At 56.5% G+C, this 16,149-nt stretch overlaps 1 protein-coding gene across 1 annotated transcript in view; it reads left to right on the forward strand.

Annotated features, from left to right (window-relative positions):
• The window catches only part of MN1 (MN1 proto-oncogene, transcriptional regulator), a 44,451-nt gene extending 29,423 nt beyond the window's left edge, over window positions 1-15,028 (forward strand). The window contains 1 exon segment of the mRNA XM_014464811.2: window positions 11,968-15,028. Coding sequence (XP_014320297.1) covers window positions 11,968-12,149 — 182 coding nt within the window. The 3' untranslated portion in view covers window positions 12,150-15,028.
• Window positions 15,029-16,149: the final 1,121 nt, after the last annotated feature.

A 16,149-nucleotide genomic window follows, 5' to 3' on the forward strand; every position in this document is an offset into this window, starting at 1 on the left:
TTTTCAATCGTTCAAAATCTAAAAACGAAATTCTTAGCTCACAGGCTGCAAAAACAACACACCCCCAAACCAAAGCTCCGGGGGCGGGCTGTATGTCGTCGGCCGACCCTCGAGTTCATACGTGGAGAGTGCTTAGCACCGGGCGCGGCACAGAGAAACTGTTCAGTAAATGGAATGGACGATGATTATGTTCTGGACTTGGCACTCCTGTTATTGGTATATTTAAGAGCAGGTAAAAAACAGGTGTGTACCGTGGGGTTTGGGTGGTGATGATAATCACCCCTTTTTACTGTGATACCGCAGCATCGGTCCATGTTTTAGGTGTGTTCTTGGTCCAAGGCAGGACCCATTGCCCGCATGGCGGGGACACCGAGGCCCAGAGAGGGAAAGCGCCTTGTCCAAGGGCACACAGCTGGGAAAAGGCAAAGGTGGGAGCAGAACCCACGTGGTTCTCTGCCTGTCTGAGAGGGCCTCAGCGTCTCTTCCGGCCATTGGTGTGTGGGAAAGCTTGCTGTCTGGGAGCCAGAGTTCTCTCTTCCCCGAGCCTCAGTTTCTCCACCTGGAAATGGCTGCCGTTACAAACCTCTGTCTGTCTCCTGGGGTCTCGGACCCTGAGACTCTCTCCCCGTCCTCCGTTCAGTGGTTCTGCAATCCAGGTTACACCCGGCCAACATTTTCACCGCCTTGTGGCAAAGGGTGGTGGGATCTGCCCACTGTGCTGGCCAGAGCGGCGTGGGGGAGAGTCTTGTAGGCTGAGGCGAGGGGTTGGGTGGGGGCGAGGACTGTGAGATCCTGCGTGGTGGGTGCTGAGTGCGCCGAACGCCAGTTATCACGGAGTATGAGAGCACTTAGCGATTGTATGCCCTTGGGGGGGTCCCCTCAGGTCTTCGAATTTCCCTTTACTTATCGGAAAAGGGGGATCGTGAGAATAAAGGAAGGCGCTGGTGAAAGCTGAGGCTTGACGCTGGTGAAAGCTGAGGCTTATTACTTAGGTCTGGTTGTTGTTATTATTATTATTATTATTCTCATCGTTCTTCTTAGCCACTGCATGTCCAGGCCTCTCTTTTGAAGATTGTGAGCTTCGATTATCCAGAGCTTGCATCGGGGGATGCGATGGGAGAGTAGGAGGCCGGAGACAGGAGTCTTGATCCTGGCCTGGCCCGGCCTGGCCTCATCGTCCGACCTCAACACTTTGAACAGAGTCTGCTGGTTGAGTTGGGGTTTAGAGAATCAGGGGATGTGATTCCTCTATTTCTGATGGTCTATGAGAGCGTGTGGCCTCTCTCCGTACATTCCGAGGAGGGCCAGGGAGCAAACCTCCCAAAGAGGTCTTATTTCCTTGGTGCCTTCAAAGCCTTGAAAAGCCCCTATTCAGGTTGGTCTGGAGGCCCAGGTGATGTGGTTTGAGTCTCCCTTATTCTAGTGATTTTTTTTGGTGTAGGGGGACGGTTAGTTCCTGCTCCCAGGAATTGATGCAGTCAGCATATTGGTTGCGGACCTACTATGTGTCAGTGGTGAATAGGTGAGACAAGGCCCCTGATTTCATGGAGCTCACATTCTAGAGGCTTTGGCAGAGAGCAGGGCCGTTATGAGACGTTGCGGGCGTTACAGTATTGAGGGGTTTGGAGAGACCTACTATGGAAGAATCCGTGAGGTGAAGGGAGACGTGACAGTCCTGGTCCAGCGAGAGGGGAGAGCCGGCAGGAGCAATGGTGCCACCCCTTGGTGACGTGTGCTTCGTTGTCACACCTTCTGCAGGTGGAGGGGACCGGGTGCTGGCGTGGACAGCCAGGCTGGAATCCTCTGATCTGCTCAGACTTCTGCCCCTGACTGAGCCTGCTCTGGCCTCCGTTTCCCCAGTGTGCAGCACCAGCCAGCCCCCGGTCTTTCTAGGGTCCAGTTCTGCCTTCCTCAGAGGACCCCAGGGACAAGGGGATGTGATCTCTGCCAGGGGAGGGGCGGCACCGGGTCTTAAGCTGCTTCTCCAGAACCGAGACCCAGGCAAATCCGGGAAATCCTCCGAGAGGCGGGGTGTGGGTGTTGGAGGGTGTGTCGTGTCCTGGGTCTCGGGGAAAACTTGACAGGGGGTGAGGCTGGGTGGATTTAGTCATGTGCCCCCACCCCTGTGCCACCTCCCCCTACCCCCCTGCCTGTGAACTGGGGCTAAGAGATTAGAAGCTTTCCGCCAAGGTGACTGTGAGGCCTTAGTGAGTTTAAAAGGATGGACGCGTCCTAGGCGTTCGCCCTGACTGCTGTCTGTGGCTGCTAATACGATCACGTGTCTTTCTCCCAGCAGCCCTTCCCAGCAGGTGTCTGGCCTCGCCTCACAGATGGGGAAACCGAGATGCGGAGATCAAATGACTGGCCCTCAACCCTCCCGCTCACTGTTGGATGACCTGGGACGCCTCTCGGTTCCCCTTTGTGCCTCGGTTTCCCCGCCTGTAACTTCAGAGAGGAGCTCGTTGATGTTAACGCCCAGGGCCCGATGGTGACGTCCATTGTGCAGGGGTTGGGGAGGGGGGGTGGACAGGGATGTGGAGGCACAGGGACGGGGTGTCCCTGGCGGGGGCCACCACCTCGCAGGGCTGGGATCAGGACCCGAGCTGTAGGCATCTGACCAAGTTTTCTTGGGGGCCGAGTTCCAGGCGTCTGACTTGAAAGCTGCCGGGGAGGAAGGGCTGGCCCAGTTAGAACGGAGCTCAGAGCACCGTTCCTGTGGGGGTGGGACTGCGATCCCACCGGCTTCCATTGCAGAGCACAGGGGGCCTGTGTCCACAGAGGGGGTGTGTTTCTCAGCCAGCTCCTGCACCAAAGCCTGAATGGATCAGGTGCAAACCTCCTGTCAATTTTGACAGACTCTCGAGGTAGCTCCTCTGCTCAAAAGCCTCATTGCCCCCCCCCCCCCTTGCTCAGAGGAACAAAGCTCACCTCCTTCCTGGGGCCTCAGTCCTCCATGGCTGATTCCATTTGAGCTGTGCAGCCTCCTCCTCCCTGTCCGTTCAGGCCCCAAATCAGGATCCCTGGGCTGCCCCCCTGGTCACATGGGCGTTTGGAGCAGCCCTCTGCTTCCCCCCCTGTAAAGCTCTGGACTTATCCTTCTGTACCCCCTCCCCTAGCATGTCCTCTACTCTGCAAAGTCTTCCTGGACCCGCCTGTCCCCTGGGTCCTGAGACACAGGGCGGCCTTGTGCTCCGAGGGCCATGATGCAGGTAGGTGTTCACCGGCATATTTCTCCACGAGGCTGGGAGCTCTGTGCTGGGGTCACCTTTCTGATCCCAGAGACCAGCACGCAGCTGGGGACGGGGACACCCATTCGCGTGTAATGTTTTCGCCCATTGACGCCCTAGAGCAGTGGTTCTCAACCTTGGCTGCCCATTGGAATCACCTGGGAATCTTTTCAAAATCCTGATTTCTGGGCCTCATCCTCCAGAAATTCTGTTTCTTTGTTACTAATGTTGTGGCCCCACCCCATAACAAAGAAACAGAATTTCCGGAGGATGAGGCCCAGAAATCAGGATTTTAAAAAGATCCCCAGGCGATTCTAATGTGCAGCCAAGGTTGAGAACCACTGCCCTAGAGGCTGCGCAGGTCCAGGTGTGGGGAGTGATGGTCACTGGAGACTGAGCATCACCTGGGTACCAGGCATGGCATCCCCTCCCTGCAAGGCGGGAGTAACAGTCCTCACCTCCATAGAGCAGGCCTGGCCCCCCCAAAGTCCTCTCTGGACGGTGTGGCGAGATCTGGGAAACTGCCTGGGCACGCAGGCCGCTCAGCCCCGCTGACCCCCGCACGGGAAGGTCACAAAGGTCGTGGATGGGTGGGCAGGGCAGGTGTCCCCAAGAACCTCCACCCAAAGCGTCGGCACTTCCAAAACTTGTTTTTTAAAATTCAGACTTGGCACTGAGTCTGGTCTGTCCCCCAATGGGCTGGAAGCAATGAGATTCTAATTCTGCAGAAATGCGTCCGTATATTTGTCTGATTTTATAAAAATGATTGTTGCGTGTCAGGCAGAGTGAGTGCTGGGAGCTCAGGGAGGTGTGGGCCCTGGTGTTAGGTTGTTAGGGTCTCAGAGAGGGACAGTGCTCTTCCCAGGGTTACCCAGCGGTGGGTCCAATGCCGTGGGGTGAATTGTGGGTAAGAAGGTGAGAAGACACAGAGTGGGAGGGGCTATGCTAGAGACAGGGACGGAGAGAACCACAAACATAAGAATCATGCGAGTATTATACTATATCTTGGGGCGTCCTCGGTGCCTGAAAGAGTGCTAAGTGCTTTGCTTACATTATCACCGGACCTTTCCGATGGCCCTGTGAGAAACAGACTTCTTCACACCCATTCCATGGATGGGAAGACTGAGGTTTGGGGAAGTTAATGTCCCCAGAGCTGGGGCTGAAACCCAGTGCTCCGGACTCGCCGTGCCATGCTCTCTCTGCACAAGCACCACTGTGGGCGCTGTCGGGAGGAAGGTGCTGGCTGAGGGGTCTGTCCCCAGCCCCCCAGTCTGTCACATCTCAGCAGCAGACAGGCCAGGAGTGGCCCGGGGGGTGCGCAGGGCTGCATCTGTCACAGGTCACTGGCCACGTGGCTGGAGGCAGCAGGAAAAGGAGGCCAATCATGCTCAGGCCGGGGAGAGGGGCCTGCCCCGTCCCTCCCGTGGACTCTGGTCCTCGTACGCCACCCCTCGTGTCTCCTCCTTCAGGGCTGGGGGAGGCTCGGCATCCCGCCCCCCCTCCGCACCCCCTTCCACTCCCGCTCCCGGCAGCCCGGTGCCAGGATGCCCTTGCTGCTTCGCCTCAGTGGAGCCCTCAGCCAGTTCTCCATCTAAGTGACAGCTGCCCTCAGCCAAGTCAACTCCAATTAATTCCCGAAGCTTCCAGGGGCCTGGCTGAGCCTCGCACAGACGGAGCTGCCCTAGTGCTGGCGGGAGGCGCCTCCTTCACCTCGGTGCAGTCCAGGAACGCGGGGTCTCATGGGCCCCTTCCGATCATTGATGGGGGGGCCCTCCCTGCCCCTCGGAGTCCCCACGTGTGCCGTGTGCTGTCCCCCATCAGATGGGGCCGATGTGGCACCTTTCGGGCCGCATCCACGGAGAAAGCATTGAACGGGCCTCGCGTTTCGTCTCTGGTTACTTTGTCACCCGAGGTGTTTGATGAGTTCGGGGCCCTTTCCAAAAAGTTAAGAGTGTTGATCTCAGAGAAGGAGAGGGGCAGGGAGAGGAAGGGAGAGAACAAGGGAAAGAGAAGTTGAGAAAGAATGGGGTGTGGGGGTGGGGACAAGACAGATGGAGAGAGAGAACGGGGAGAGGTAGGACCTACCACGCTGGCCCATGACATTTTATTTTTCCATGTGACTTCGATAAGGCCACACACTTTGGCCTCAGACAGACCTGGGAGTGACCCTGGCGCTGCCACTGGCCGGCTGTGTGACTGGGGACCAGTGACGCTCCCTCCCCGAGCCTCAGTTTACCGTCCTGTAAAATGAGTTGGAGTGTGGGGCCCTCTCTCCCTGGGTGTTGGGGGCATCTGATGAGATGGAACGAAGCCTGGCCTGTACGGAGCCCAAGGTCGGTGTTCGGGTGACATCCCTGGAGCTGGCCGGTGGACATGTGGTCAGTTTCCTTTTTCCATTTCTCGGTTGTCATGGCGACACCATTGCTTGACGTTGATGGGTGGGCACAGAAGGGGCGGGGGATGCAGATGGAAAGCTGGGCTGAGGAGTGGCCAGTCCCCAGGCCCCTATGAGGTGGCCAGGTGGAGTGTCACTCAGGCTGCTGGCCCTTGGTCCCCGATCCTTGGAATTCGGGTGCTGGTTCCTGGGCCTCAGGTGAAGGCATCTTAGTGTCCCTGGTTTTGGAAGGGCCCCCCATCTCCTCTCTACATTGAATGTAAAATCTCGTCACCCCCATGGATAGAAAGCGTCAGGGGGGTCATACATCCATCCACCCCCAGTCACTAGGGAGAGGACCAAATAGGCCCAGAGAGGGGGAGTGACTTGCTCAAGGTCACACAGCTGCCAGCAGGGAGTGTCATCCACTTCTACAGGCGGGGAAACTGAGGCTCAGCAGATTGCATTTGCCCAAGGTCACGGAGCTGGTGACGGGTAGGGTTGAGATTCAGACGGAGGCGGGATTCGAATCAAGACTTCCGAGTGCAGAGCGGCCCCCCCCAAAGCTGCCGAGTGTGGGGGAGGAGTGGAGCGGGGGTTTGCGTTTGCTGCTTCTCTGCGTGGTTGGTGGCTGTGTAGACCCTCTTGGTGCCGCCTGATGTGTAGCTTAGCTTTTCTGTTCCTGCTCCTGAGCCTGGAGGGAATGTGTCCCCACCTCCCACGTGGCCCAGGGAGGGTCCTCCCGGGGGTCCTGCATTCTGGGTGCGACGCCCAGCCCTTTCTCGGAGACGGGGAATAGGAGCGATGAGAGTCTGGCGACACGGATGTGTCTGAGGGGCCTGAGGGGCTCCCGGGCTGCGGGGCAGAGGTGCCGAGAGGACGTGGCTCAGCCTTGCGGCTCCCAGGCCCGCCTCTGCTTCTAGGCCCAGGGGCCCAGCCCCCCGGCTGAGTGGCAGCTGTCACAGATACCAGCGTCTCCCCCGGTCAGGTCCAAATAAAGGAAAAACCAAAATACATTTGCCTTTGTCGGAATCCTGCGAGGGTGAGTGGGGCGAGAGTCATTCGCTATTGTGCTCTGGGGCCCACACGGCTCCTTACATAAGCTGGGAGTTAAAAATACCCCTGGAATTCTAATTCTCCTGCTCTGCCTGGGGTTGCACCCTGGCCCCCCACCCGCCCAGGCTCCGAGGGCAGGGGGTGGGGCGGGCCTCTGGGACCCGTGGTGGAGGCGCAGAAACTCCCAGTGGCTCCCGCTGCCTTCAAAGCCCCAGGCTGTTCGACAACAGTGAGTGTAATAATCCCAAGAGCAGCAGCAAAGCTTTTCTGAGGGCTCATCGCATGCTAAGTCTTCACCCACATTATCTCATTTAATCCTCCAACAGCCCGGGAAGTAGGTTCCCATTTAAAACCTGAGTCAACACCTTGCCCAGCTACCCCCCCCCCCTCCTGGGATTAGCACCCAAGGAATCATTGGCCCGGGAGCTCACTGGAGCCCACTTTTGCCTTCCACCACTTCCCTCTGGTGAGTTGGGGACAGGAGGAAGCCGGGCAGAAGTCCCCTTTCTGAGGGTTTGAGGACGGAGCAGTGGCTGCAAATCCCAGAGGCACAATTGTCAGCCAGGGGGGCGAACAGCTGCCCCCCATGGGTTCACCACGCCTGAGCACGCGGCTCACCCACATGGGAACCCGGTCCCAGGAATATTGAATACAGAGCAAGGTGGTAACGGGCCTGTTTTGCGGACTCAAAAAAAGAGCCCTAGCCGGTTTGGCTCAGTGGGTAGAGCGTCGGCCTGCAGACCGGGTTCGATTCCGGTCAAGGGCATGTACCTCGGTTGCAGGCTCCTCCCTGGCCCGGGCCCTATTAGATGTGTTTTCTCTCACATGCTAGTCCTTTCTGTCTTTCCCTCTCTCTTCCACTCTCTGTAAGAAAAATCAACGGAACAATATCTTTGGGTGAGGGTTAAAGAAATATATAAAAGAAAGGAAACTTGGCCTCCTCGGTGGGCGGCCTCTCCAGATGGAAATGAACAAGGAGATGTTCCCAGGTAAACACATACAGTCTTGTCCTGTCTCCCTTCACCCCGGTCATGGCCAGCAGAAGGGGCACTGAGCCGGCCCTGTGGGTCTCCTCTCGGGGCGCAGGCCGGTCAAACAACACGGGGCTCCCAGCGCCGGCAGGAGCGCCCTCTGTGCCGGGCGGCGCTCGGAGCCCTGTCCTGGGATCATTTCACCTGATCCTCCTACCTGCCTCCAGGACCGCCCGTCCTGTTACGTCCCCCCTTTTCTCGGACGGAGACCCCGAGAGCCCAGATGATGTGAGCCGAGTCCTGCGCCCCGCAGACGGCAGGCGCCCTCCCTCCATGGTGAGGCCTGAGAGAGGACCGGGACCGCATTCCTTATTCATGTGCTCGCCTTTTTGGTACGGGCTGTCCTTCTCCCTTTCCTGGAAGTCACTGTCCCCGCTGTGGATGGAGAAGCGCGGGAGACAAGAACCGAAGCAGGTCTCTCGATGGGAGCAGAACAGGGCGAGCAGGAGGCGGCCGGTACCTCCATCGTGTGACATGAAGTCGGTGGCAGAAATGACAGAAAGGAATGGTGGTGTCCGGCGAGGGGGTGGGTGCTGGGAAGGGGCTGGATGGATCAGCAAGGACTTGTGCACGTGAAGAAAGTATAGGAAGGGCTTTGGAGGGGAGGGAGAGCAGGGCATCCCGGCTCCAGGCCCTGCCCCTGTGTGGTGACGGATGGGGTCCCTTCTGGCCAATGGGAAGGTGTCCTTAAAACTGTCCCAAAGTCCTTCCTTGCTGGGCAGGCGCTCCATCCTGGGAATCGGAAGCCCCTCACCTCGCCCTGTGCTGCCTGCATGGGTGAGGCACAGTCCGGGGGATACAGTCTGAGTTGATGACAGCCCTGCCTCTCCCTGGGACTGCCCCCCGCCCCCCCGCCCCCCGCACGCACAGCATCACCGGCTTTTTGATGGTCTCCCCCAGCTGCTCCGCACAGGGCCCGCCAGGAATCACCACCCTAAGTCACAGAGGGGGAAACTGAGGCCCTGCAGTTAGGGGCCAGCTGCCCAGGTCTGGGGGGATCCAGGAGTCCCCCTTGGCCCCACCGCTAGGAGTCCTGGGCCAAAAAGGAGAGGGCAGGGCTCCTAGGTGGTAACCTGCCCCATGGAGCCTCAGTCTTCCCATCTGTCAAGTAGGGATGGAGGTTCCTCAGAGCCAGCGCACAGGCCCCAGCTGAGTGCCGGCGGTGCCTGGGCTGCTGTGCGGAACATACCAAGCCCGCCCCTCCCCCAGGCAGCCAGTCTGATGGGGGAGGCTGACAGCTAACACGTGGGAAACACGACAACCCCCTTCAGGTTCCACGGTGTCTGCCGGTGCCAGCGCCGAGTAACTCCAGGGGCTCCCCCCAATCCTGGGGGCGGTTTATCTCTGGGTCCCGGCGTGGGGGCCGGCGTGCCTGCCGCCCCAGGAGCAGGGATGAGGGCCTCTCGGAGCCGGGGCAGGCCCCAACTTGAGGCGGCTTCCGCAGGACTTGATTTATCGGCAGCCACTCGGCAGCCCGGGGGAGCCGCGGGCCCAGGGCGTGTTGGGTCCCCCCAGCTGGAATGAATCCGGCGGGAGGATGCGTTGGGTCATGCTTGGGTTGTCAAGAACCGAAGAATAATATTCCCTCTTCAAAATATTCCCCGTGGATACCACACTCCCTCGTTCATCCCGGGCAGAAGCTAGGGAATCCTACGCCAGTGCTCTGTGACATCAGGCAAGCCCCTCACCCTCTCTGAGCCCCAGGGACCCTCCTCTGAAGTGGGGAAAGGGGTCACCCAGCTGCCGGGCTTGCTAGGGGATGGGATTAGATAATCCACGAAAGGGCTCCGCTGTGCGCTGATAAACTCCACCCTGTGTAAGAAGAGCAACCGTCTCAGGTGTTGGTGTCTGGCTGCCTCTGCGGCGTCTGTAAGTTGGGAACAGAGTATCTTGAGAAAGTTTGGCCATTCCGGTCCATCTGGAACCGTCACTCAGCAAACCCAGGTGGCAGAGGCGTCCCTAAGCCTCCTTGTAGCTCAGGAAATGCCGATGCTGCAGCCAGTGAGCAAGGGAACCAGGTGACAGGAGCTTGGGTGTGTGGGTCTTGTCTTTCTTGGGCGGTGCCAACATTGGCAAAGAGGCCTTGGTTTCCTGCCTGGGAAATGGGCACACGCATTGCTGTGTCGGCTCCTGGAGATGATGCGTGTAAAGTGAAGTGCGGAGCCCCTCTTGGAAGCGCTCTCTTCGGCTAGCCCTCTTGCCAATCCAGATCTTGCAGTGCTGGGAACAGAACTCCTCTTGGGGGTGCTAGGCATCGGAGTCACTGGGCGTATAGACAGCGTGGGCCCCAGGGCAGAAGTGTGAAGGCTGTGCACACCCATCGCTAGAACCCAGGGCTGGCTCACTGTGTGCAGGGGAGCCTGAATCGGAGGCCACTCCCTTCCGGCTTACCTTCTCCCCAGAAAGCCTGGCTGCCTCACCGCCACTAACCAGGCTCACAACCTGAGCGTCTCCTTCCGGGAAATGGGGCGAAGACTCCAATTTCATGGACAGGAGCGTGTCCATCTGGCCATTGCCAAGAAGGGGAACGAGGCTTGGGGGCTTCTAGACGGGTGCAAGGACCCCTGGCCTTCTGACCGTCCCCAGAGACTAATGACAGTCCCAGAAGCCCTGTGTGGGGGTCTCTCTGCATACCAGGCGAAGACAAGGCCCCCAGGGCGATGACGTCACCCCCACTTCAACCAGGAACTGAGGCTGGGAGAGGGAAAGTGGCAGACGCCTCGGCACTGCACGCGGTGGTGGGACTGGGACTCTAGCCCCCAGTCTGTGACTCCACAGTGACTGTGCTATGACTCCGGCTCCTCAGGGGGAGGCTGTCTGCCCCGTTTCCTGCTGGACCCGCAGGGCTAGCGCACACCTGGCCCCTGGCTGGAACTCCACAAAGGCCTATGAATGGAATGAATGAGGGAAGGAGCCAAGGAGAGAACTTCCTCTCCAGCCCCAGCTCCTCCCAGCATCCCAAAGCTGGGTGTCTCTAGGGCTCCAGGGTGGGGGCCCCAGACCCGGTTAGTCACAGCCTGGCCTTGGCTGCCTGGGCCCGTCCTTCTGGGAGGATTTTCTCAGCTCCCGAGGGAGGCCTCACTCTTAATCCCAGAAGGCGAGATGGGCGAGGCGACTCCGGCCTGGCTGGGCCTGCACAGTGTGCCGAGGAGGGCGGGTAGGTTATGGAGTTCAGTATCTGGGTGTGCTCTCTTGGCCCAACGTGGGCCCCCCAATCCCAGCTTTTCTCATGTCTGCTGAATCAGAAATTCACCTTCGGGGCTGTGTGACCTTGGGAAGGTCACCTCTCCTCTGAGATTCAGGCTATATAAAAGGGGAATAATGAGAATAGTCATCCATGTACAGTATGTCTCAGAATAGAACCATTGGTCACCGGGGGGCAGTAAGTTAGCAGTCCTCCATAAGGACTGCTCTATTCCTTCCCTGCCTCAGAACTCCCAGTTCTTGTGCTCTTTGAGTCTAATTCAGACTAAGGTGTGAATGGTTGTCAAACAACCTTTCCCTCCCGTGTGTCTAACCCAGACATCACTAGGACCTGTGATGTTTCTGGTGCTGTGTGACCGAGTGAGAAGGACATGGAAGGGATTTTTTTTTTTTTTTGCTAAGCATGTAGGGAGGAATAGACTCCCTCACCCTTATCACCCAAAGTCCCTTTATACGGCAGTTGAGGATGGGCAAAGGGCATTGGTCTGGTTGGGGGAATCCAGACTTTCAGTCTTTACTGCACTGAGCAGTTTGGCACCTCTTGTTAAGGAAGTTCCAGCACATAGTAGACCCTTAGCGAATGTCTTTCTGGAAGATGACGAGAGAATGGGCTGTGGTCTGGACCTGGACAGCCTTCCCTAGCACCCTTTCACTGCATCTGACGAACTCCTACACATCCTCCAATGCCCAGCTTAGATGCCCCTCCTCTAGGAAACCTTCCCAGCTTGGTTCAGGTCCAGCTAATCTTTTGGGAACTCTAGTTCATCAGAGATGAGCAAACCCCCCAGTCTATCCTTTCCAACCATCCTATTTCCCAAGGGTGTACAATGGCCACCCAGCAGGAGGACTTCGCTGGCTGAGGTCTCGCAGCCGAATCCGAGGCAAGAGCAGGGGGATTTTAACCAGGCGTCGCCTTCTCCAGATCTCTGCAGAATGCCTTCAGGCACGACAGGAGGGCATGCATGCTGCCTCTCTCCTCATGCCTCTCCCACGCTGCCCGCCCCGCCCCCCTCCTCCCAGGGCCTCCTACAGAGCTGAGCGAGCCTCTAACCCTCTCTTCCTTCTTTCTCCACAGCCCACGACCTCCCCGCGAACAAGGCCTCCGCAGCCCAGCCCGGCAGCCATTTGCAGTGCCTGTCTGTCCACTGCACAGACGACGTGGGCGATGCCAAGGCCCGAGCCTCCGTGCCCACCTGGCGGTCCCTGCACTCCGATATCTCCAACAGATTCGGGACATTCGTGGCCGCCCTCACTTGAATCGACAAGAATGCCCCCTCCCCCGCCAGGCCCTTCCCTGCCCTCTCCCCCCTCTCCTCCCCCTGAACCCCATCCCCACCCCCCCTCCCACCCCTCTAATAATTGGAGAGGGCCACTATTGCTGAGTGAACGAATTATTTTCTAGATTGGTACCTGCGTAGTGGCATATGGACCGGAAAGGGTTAATTTAAAAGGGAAAAAAAAGAACAACCTCAAACTTTTTTTTTTTTTTAAAAAGAGAAACTGTCTGCCACAGTATGTTACCAGTGTTAAATTAACCCTTCTGCAGTTAGCAAACTTTTGCTTAAGCCTTTTCCTTGCTTAGATAATTCCCGTTTTCCTGTCATCTTGGCGTATGGTTTTTTAGATGGCCCCTCCCTTTGTTTTATTTCCACGCTGCTGTATGTCCAAGTATTGTTATTTCATAATAAGACAAGAGTCGCGTTCCTTTTTTATTCTCTTTTATTCTTGTTCCTCCCCCCGCACCTCCGCCTCCCCCCCCCTTTATTTTTTTTCTTTTCTTTTTTTCTTTTGCTTTGTTCACTGCTTATTAAAATGGAAATCCTGGAGAAGAGTAGTCCTGGAATATTGCCGGGTGAAAGTCAAATTGTCATCACAATATTATATATTGACATCCAACTGTCATCAGTCAGGCAGGAGCCAAACAATGAATGCCCCCCTTAGGTATTCCACCGGGGATTTTGTTTTGTCTGTTCCCTAAGAAAAAAGAGAGAGAGAGAGAGAGAGAGAGAGAGAGAGAGAGAGAGAGAGAGAGAGAGAGGTTTTCTTCCCTGCAAACACACGCTCAGCTTTCTGCTGGAGGCCGCCCCTCTCTGCACCGAGGTGGTGACGTGGCCAGCCCGCTCTGTGGGAAGGACTCACCACGCTTGACAGCGGCGTTTTTTTCTCCTTCTCTGGGCCTCTCCACAAATGCCCGGGCTCCGAATTGTCACGCTATGCTGAGCAGCCATGGGGGATGGGGGCCTTGGAGCCTGCAGAGTCTCTGGGGTGGGGGGCTCCAGCCTCCAGCTCTGCTATAGCCAGGCCGCTGGGGCTTGGGCGCTGGAGTTGGGGGCGAATCAATGCTGAGCCGTTGACCTTTGGTGACAGCTGTTCCCAGCCAGGCAGCCCTAGGGAAGGAGGCGGGGGGCCTGGGTGTACCTCCCCCACCTGTTCTCATGGGTCCCCACTCTGATCTGTTTTACCACCTCCAACCTGGGCAACCCCCCATCTCTGGAAAGAAGGAGGGAGCCCTCAGCTTGCTGAGCCCCCCCTTTCCAAGCCTGGGAATTTTTTGTTGTTTTTTTTTTTGTTTGCTGGGTTTTGCAGGCTGCTGGGGGTCAGAGGGAGAATATAACTCATGACTTGGATACCTGGGCCTTGCTTTTTGAACCCTGGAATTCTGCCTCCCCCCCTTTTGACTTAATCTCACTCTATTGCAAAATTAGAGCCACATCCCATGAGTCTCAAGGAGAATTAACTTTTTGAGAAGTGATGAGGGGGGCTGGGCGAGTGGGGCTCCTGGACCCCACAAGGCATGCTCCCTGGTCCTCCCTGAGTGTGGTCACCAGAGGCTCAGGGTGACAGGAGCAGGCACCTTGGGGTGCTGTTGATGCTTATGAGGGTCTTGCATGACCTGGGGGATGGGGTGTCACTGAGATTCCAAGGTGGGTCAGATAGGAAGTGATGGTATCATTCCACCCAAGTCGGCGGCCCATATTTTACTGGTTTTTGTTAACGACCATTCCCCATTTTGAGCCTCATCTCATCTCCCCTTTTGCCCTCCCTCCTCCCCCCCCACCCAGGTCCCCAGAGTTTGCAGACCTGGCTTTTTTTAGCAAGTGACCTGAAGGCTTTGGGCTCACCATACAACACCCACATTGTTTATTTCAAAAAACTTTTCAGCCAAGGGAGGGGAGAAGAGCTTCCAGAAAGATCTTTCTCTTTCCATAGCCACCCGCCCCCCCTTCTGTCCTTCTGCTGGCCTTTTGGCTCGGGTCGGAGTCTGGACAGTGCAAGGTCCTGGCCTGGACAGTGTGACCAGGGGCTGACCCCCCGCCCGCAGAGGGCAGGCCGAAGCAGGCGGAGTGAAGTTATCAGAAGAAGGTGTGTGAGCTGATTCAGGTCGAAAGGAGAGAAAAGGGGGGAGACGTTCCCCCCCCCCCCTGTCTGCAGGGGAATCAGCCAGTCAGAGCAAAACCCCACGCCCCCTCCCATCCCGCCGTGTACAGCTGTTTGAGCGCTTCATCATTTTATTTTTTTAAAAAAACAGGAATGATTTCTCCTCAATTGCTTAAGGCCGGGGAGCCAAGCGTCTTGACTTCTGTCTTTTTGACTTTCCCAGTGTCGAGTCCATCGGCCCTTGGCCGTGAGCTCGTGGTCTTCGCAACCTCAGAAACCCCTGAAGTTTAAAACTTTCTCGCTCCCCCCACCCGGACCCCACAATGGAACAGCTTTAAAAATAGCCTTAAGCAAAAGGATGTTATTTCATTAAATTTGGTTTAAATGGAAAAGAATAAAAGCAAATTAAAAACACACCCAGCCCACGAGATTCCAAACACTGGTAATTGGTACTGCATAGCAAAACTCTTCGGGAAAAGAAAATGAAAAACGTTATTGCACATGTAAAATATGAAAACTTAACTCTGCTGTGTGTTAGGCAATCCTGTAATCTTTTTTGACTCTTAAGAAGAAATTCATTTCTGAAATGCTTGGTTGGAAGACTGTGACAATAGCTCATGAAATTGAGTGTTATTTTTTTCTTTCTTTTTTTAAAAAAAAATATGTAAAGTGCAGTCTTCTGTATTCATGCATATTGTATATACCTGTATATGTTTTCCTGAGCAGCTAAATAACAATAAATATGACGTTAATGGTGACTGTGGTACGTTTGTGGGCGGGGCTTGCCTTATTTTTTTTTTCCCCCTCCTACGCCTCCCCTTTGCCTGTAGGTCTCTTCAAATCACCTGGGGGATGAGAGCGTAGGTCTGGATGCCGTCCTGTGTGTGTGCGCGCGCATGTGTGTGAGTGGACATGCGTGTGGTGATGTGAGTCTAAGTTGGGTCATCTCAGGATGTCTCCGCTCAGCGCTATTGACATTTGGTTGGGGGACCCTTCGTGGTGGGGGCTGCACTGTAGGGTGTTGAGCAGCATCCTTGGCCTGGGGATGCCAGTAGCACCTCTTCCCGCCACCCCCCGACGCCCTTGTGACAACCAAAACATTGCTCAGTGTCCCCTGGGAGGACAATCTGATAGAATAGTATCTGATTAATATAGGGGGGGAAGGAGTATGGGGAGACCCAGGTGGCTGCGCTGTGTGGTGGCTATTTTTGGAGTCTTCGAGTCCAGTTTCAGAAATCAGAAAGCTTTGTAAGTTCCTGCAAGTTATGCAGCTGCTCCGTTCCTCCGTGTTCTCGTCTGTGAAATGGGTCTAACTGGTGGGGTTGTCCTAGAAGACAAGGCAGCATGTGTGGACGCAGCAGCACGTAGGAGGGCTCCGCGTGCATACATGGTTAGCGTCGCGCCGTGGTCAGAGCCTGGCGCAGCCGACAGCGTTTTGGAGTCTGTTTCTCCTGGGTGGGTTGCTGGTGCCTCTGCGTCTGGCCATGGGCCGTGGTGGACAAGTGGTTCAACCCGGTCTCCATTTTCTTGTCTCTAAGATGGTGCAAATAACGTCTAGCTTGAAGGTCACTGTGGGCACCAGGCCTGCTTCAGCTCTTCCACCTGTAAAAGCTCTGGCTGTCCCTAGGCTGGCCTTCGGGCAGTAGCTTCACTCTGACACCTGCAGCCTTAGGCTTGAGGGCATTGCAGAACCTTCGTCTACAAAGGGGAGGATGGAGGGAAAAGGAAGACACGTTAAAAGTGAGGGGAATATGTCCCATAACGAATGGTACAAAGGATGGGAAATACGCTGAGAGATTCATGAACCCTGTGTAGGAGGCTTGGGGAAGGCTTCCTCCAGCAGGTCATGTCCGGTGGGGTTTTGACGGAGGAATAGGAG

This window comes from Myotis lucifugus, unplaced genomic scaffold, assembly GCF_000147115.1.
Source record: "Myotis lucifugus unplaced genomic scaffold, Myoluc2.0 scaffold_269, whole genome shotgun sequence".
Classification (NCBI taxonomy): Eukaryota; Metazoa; Chordata; class Mammalia; order Chiroptera; family Vespertilionidae; genus Myotis; species Myotis lucifugus.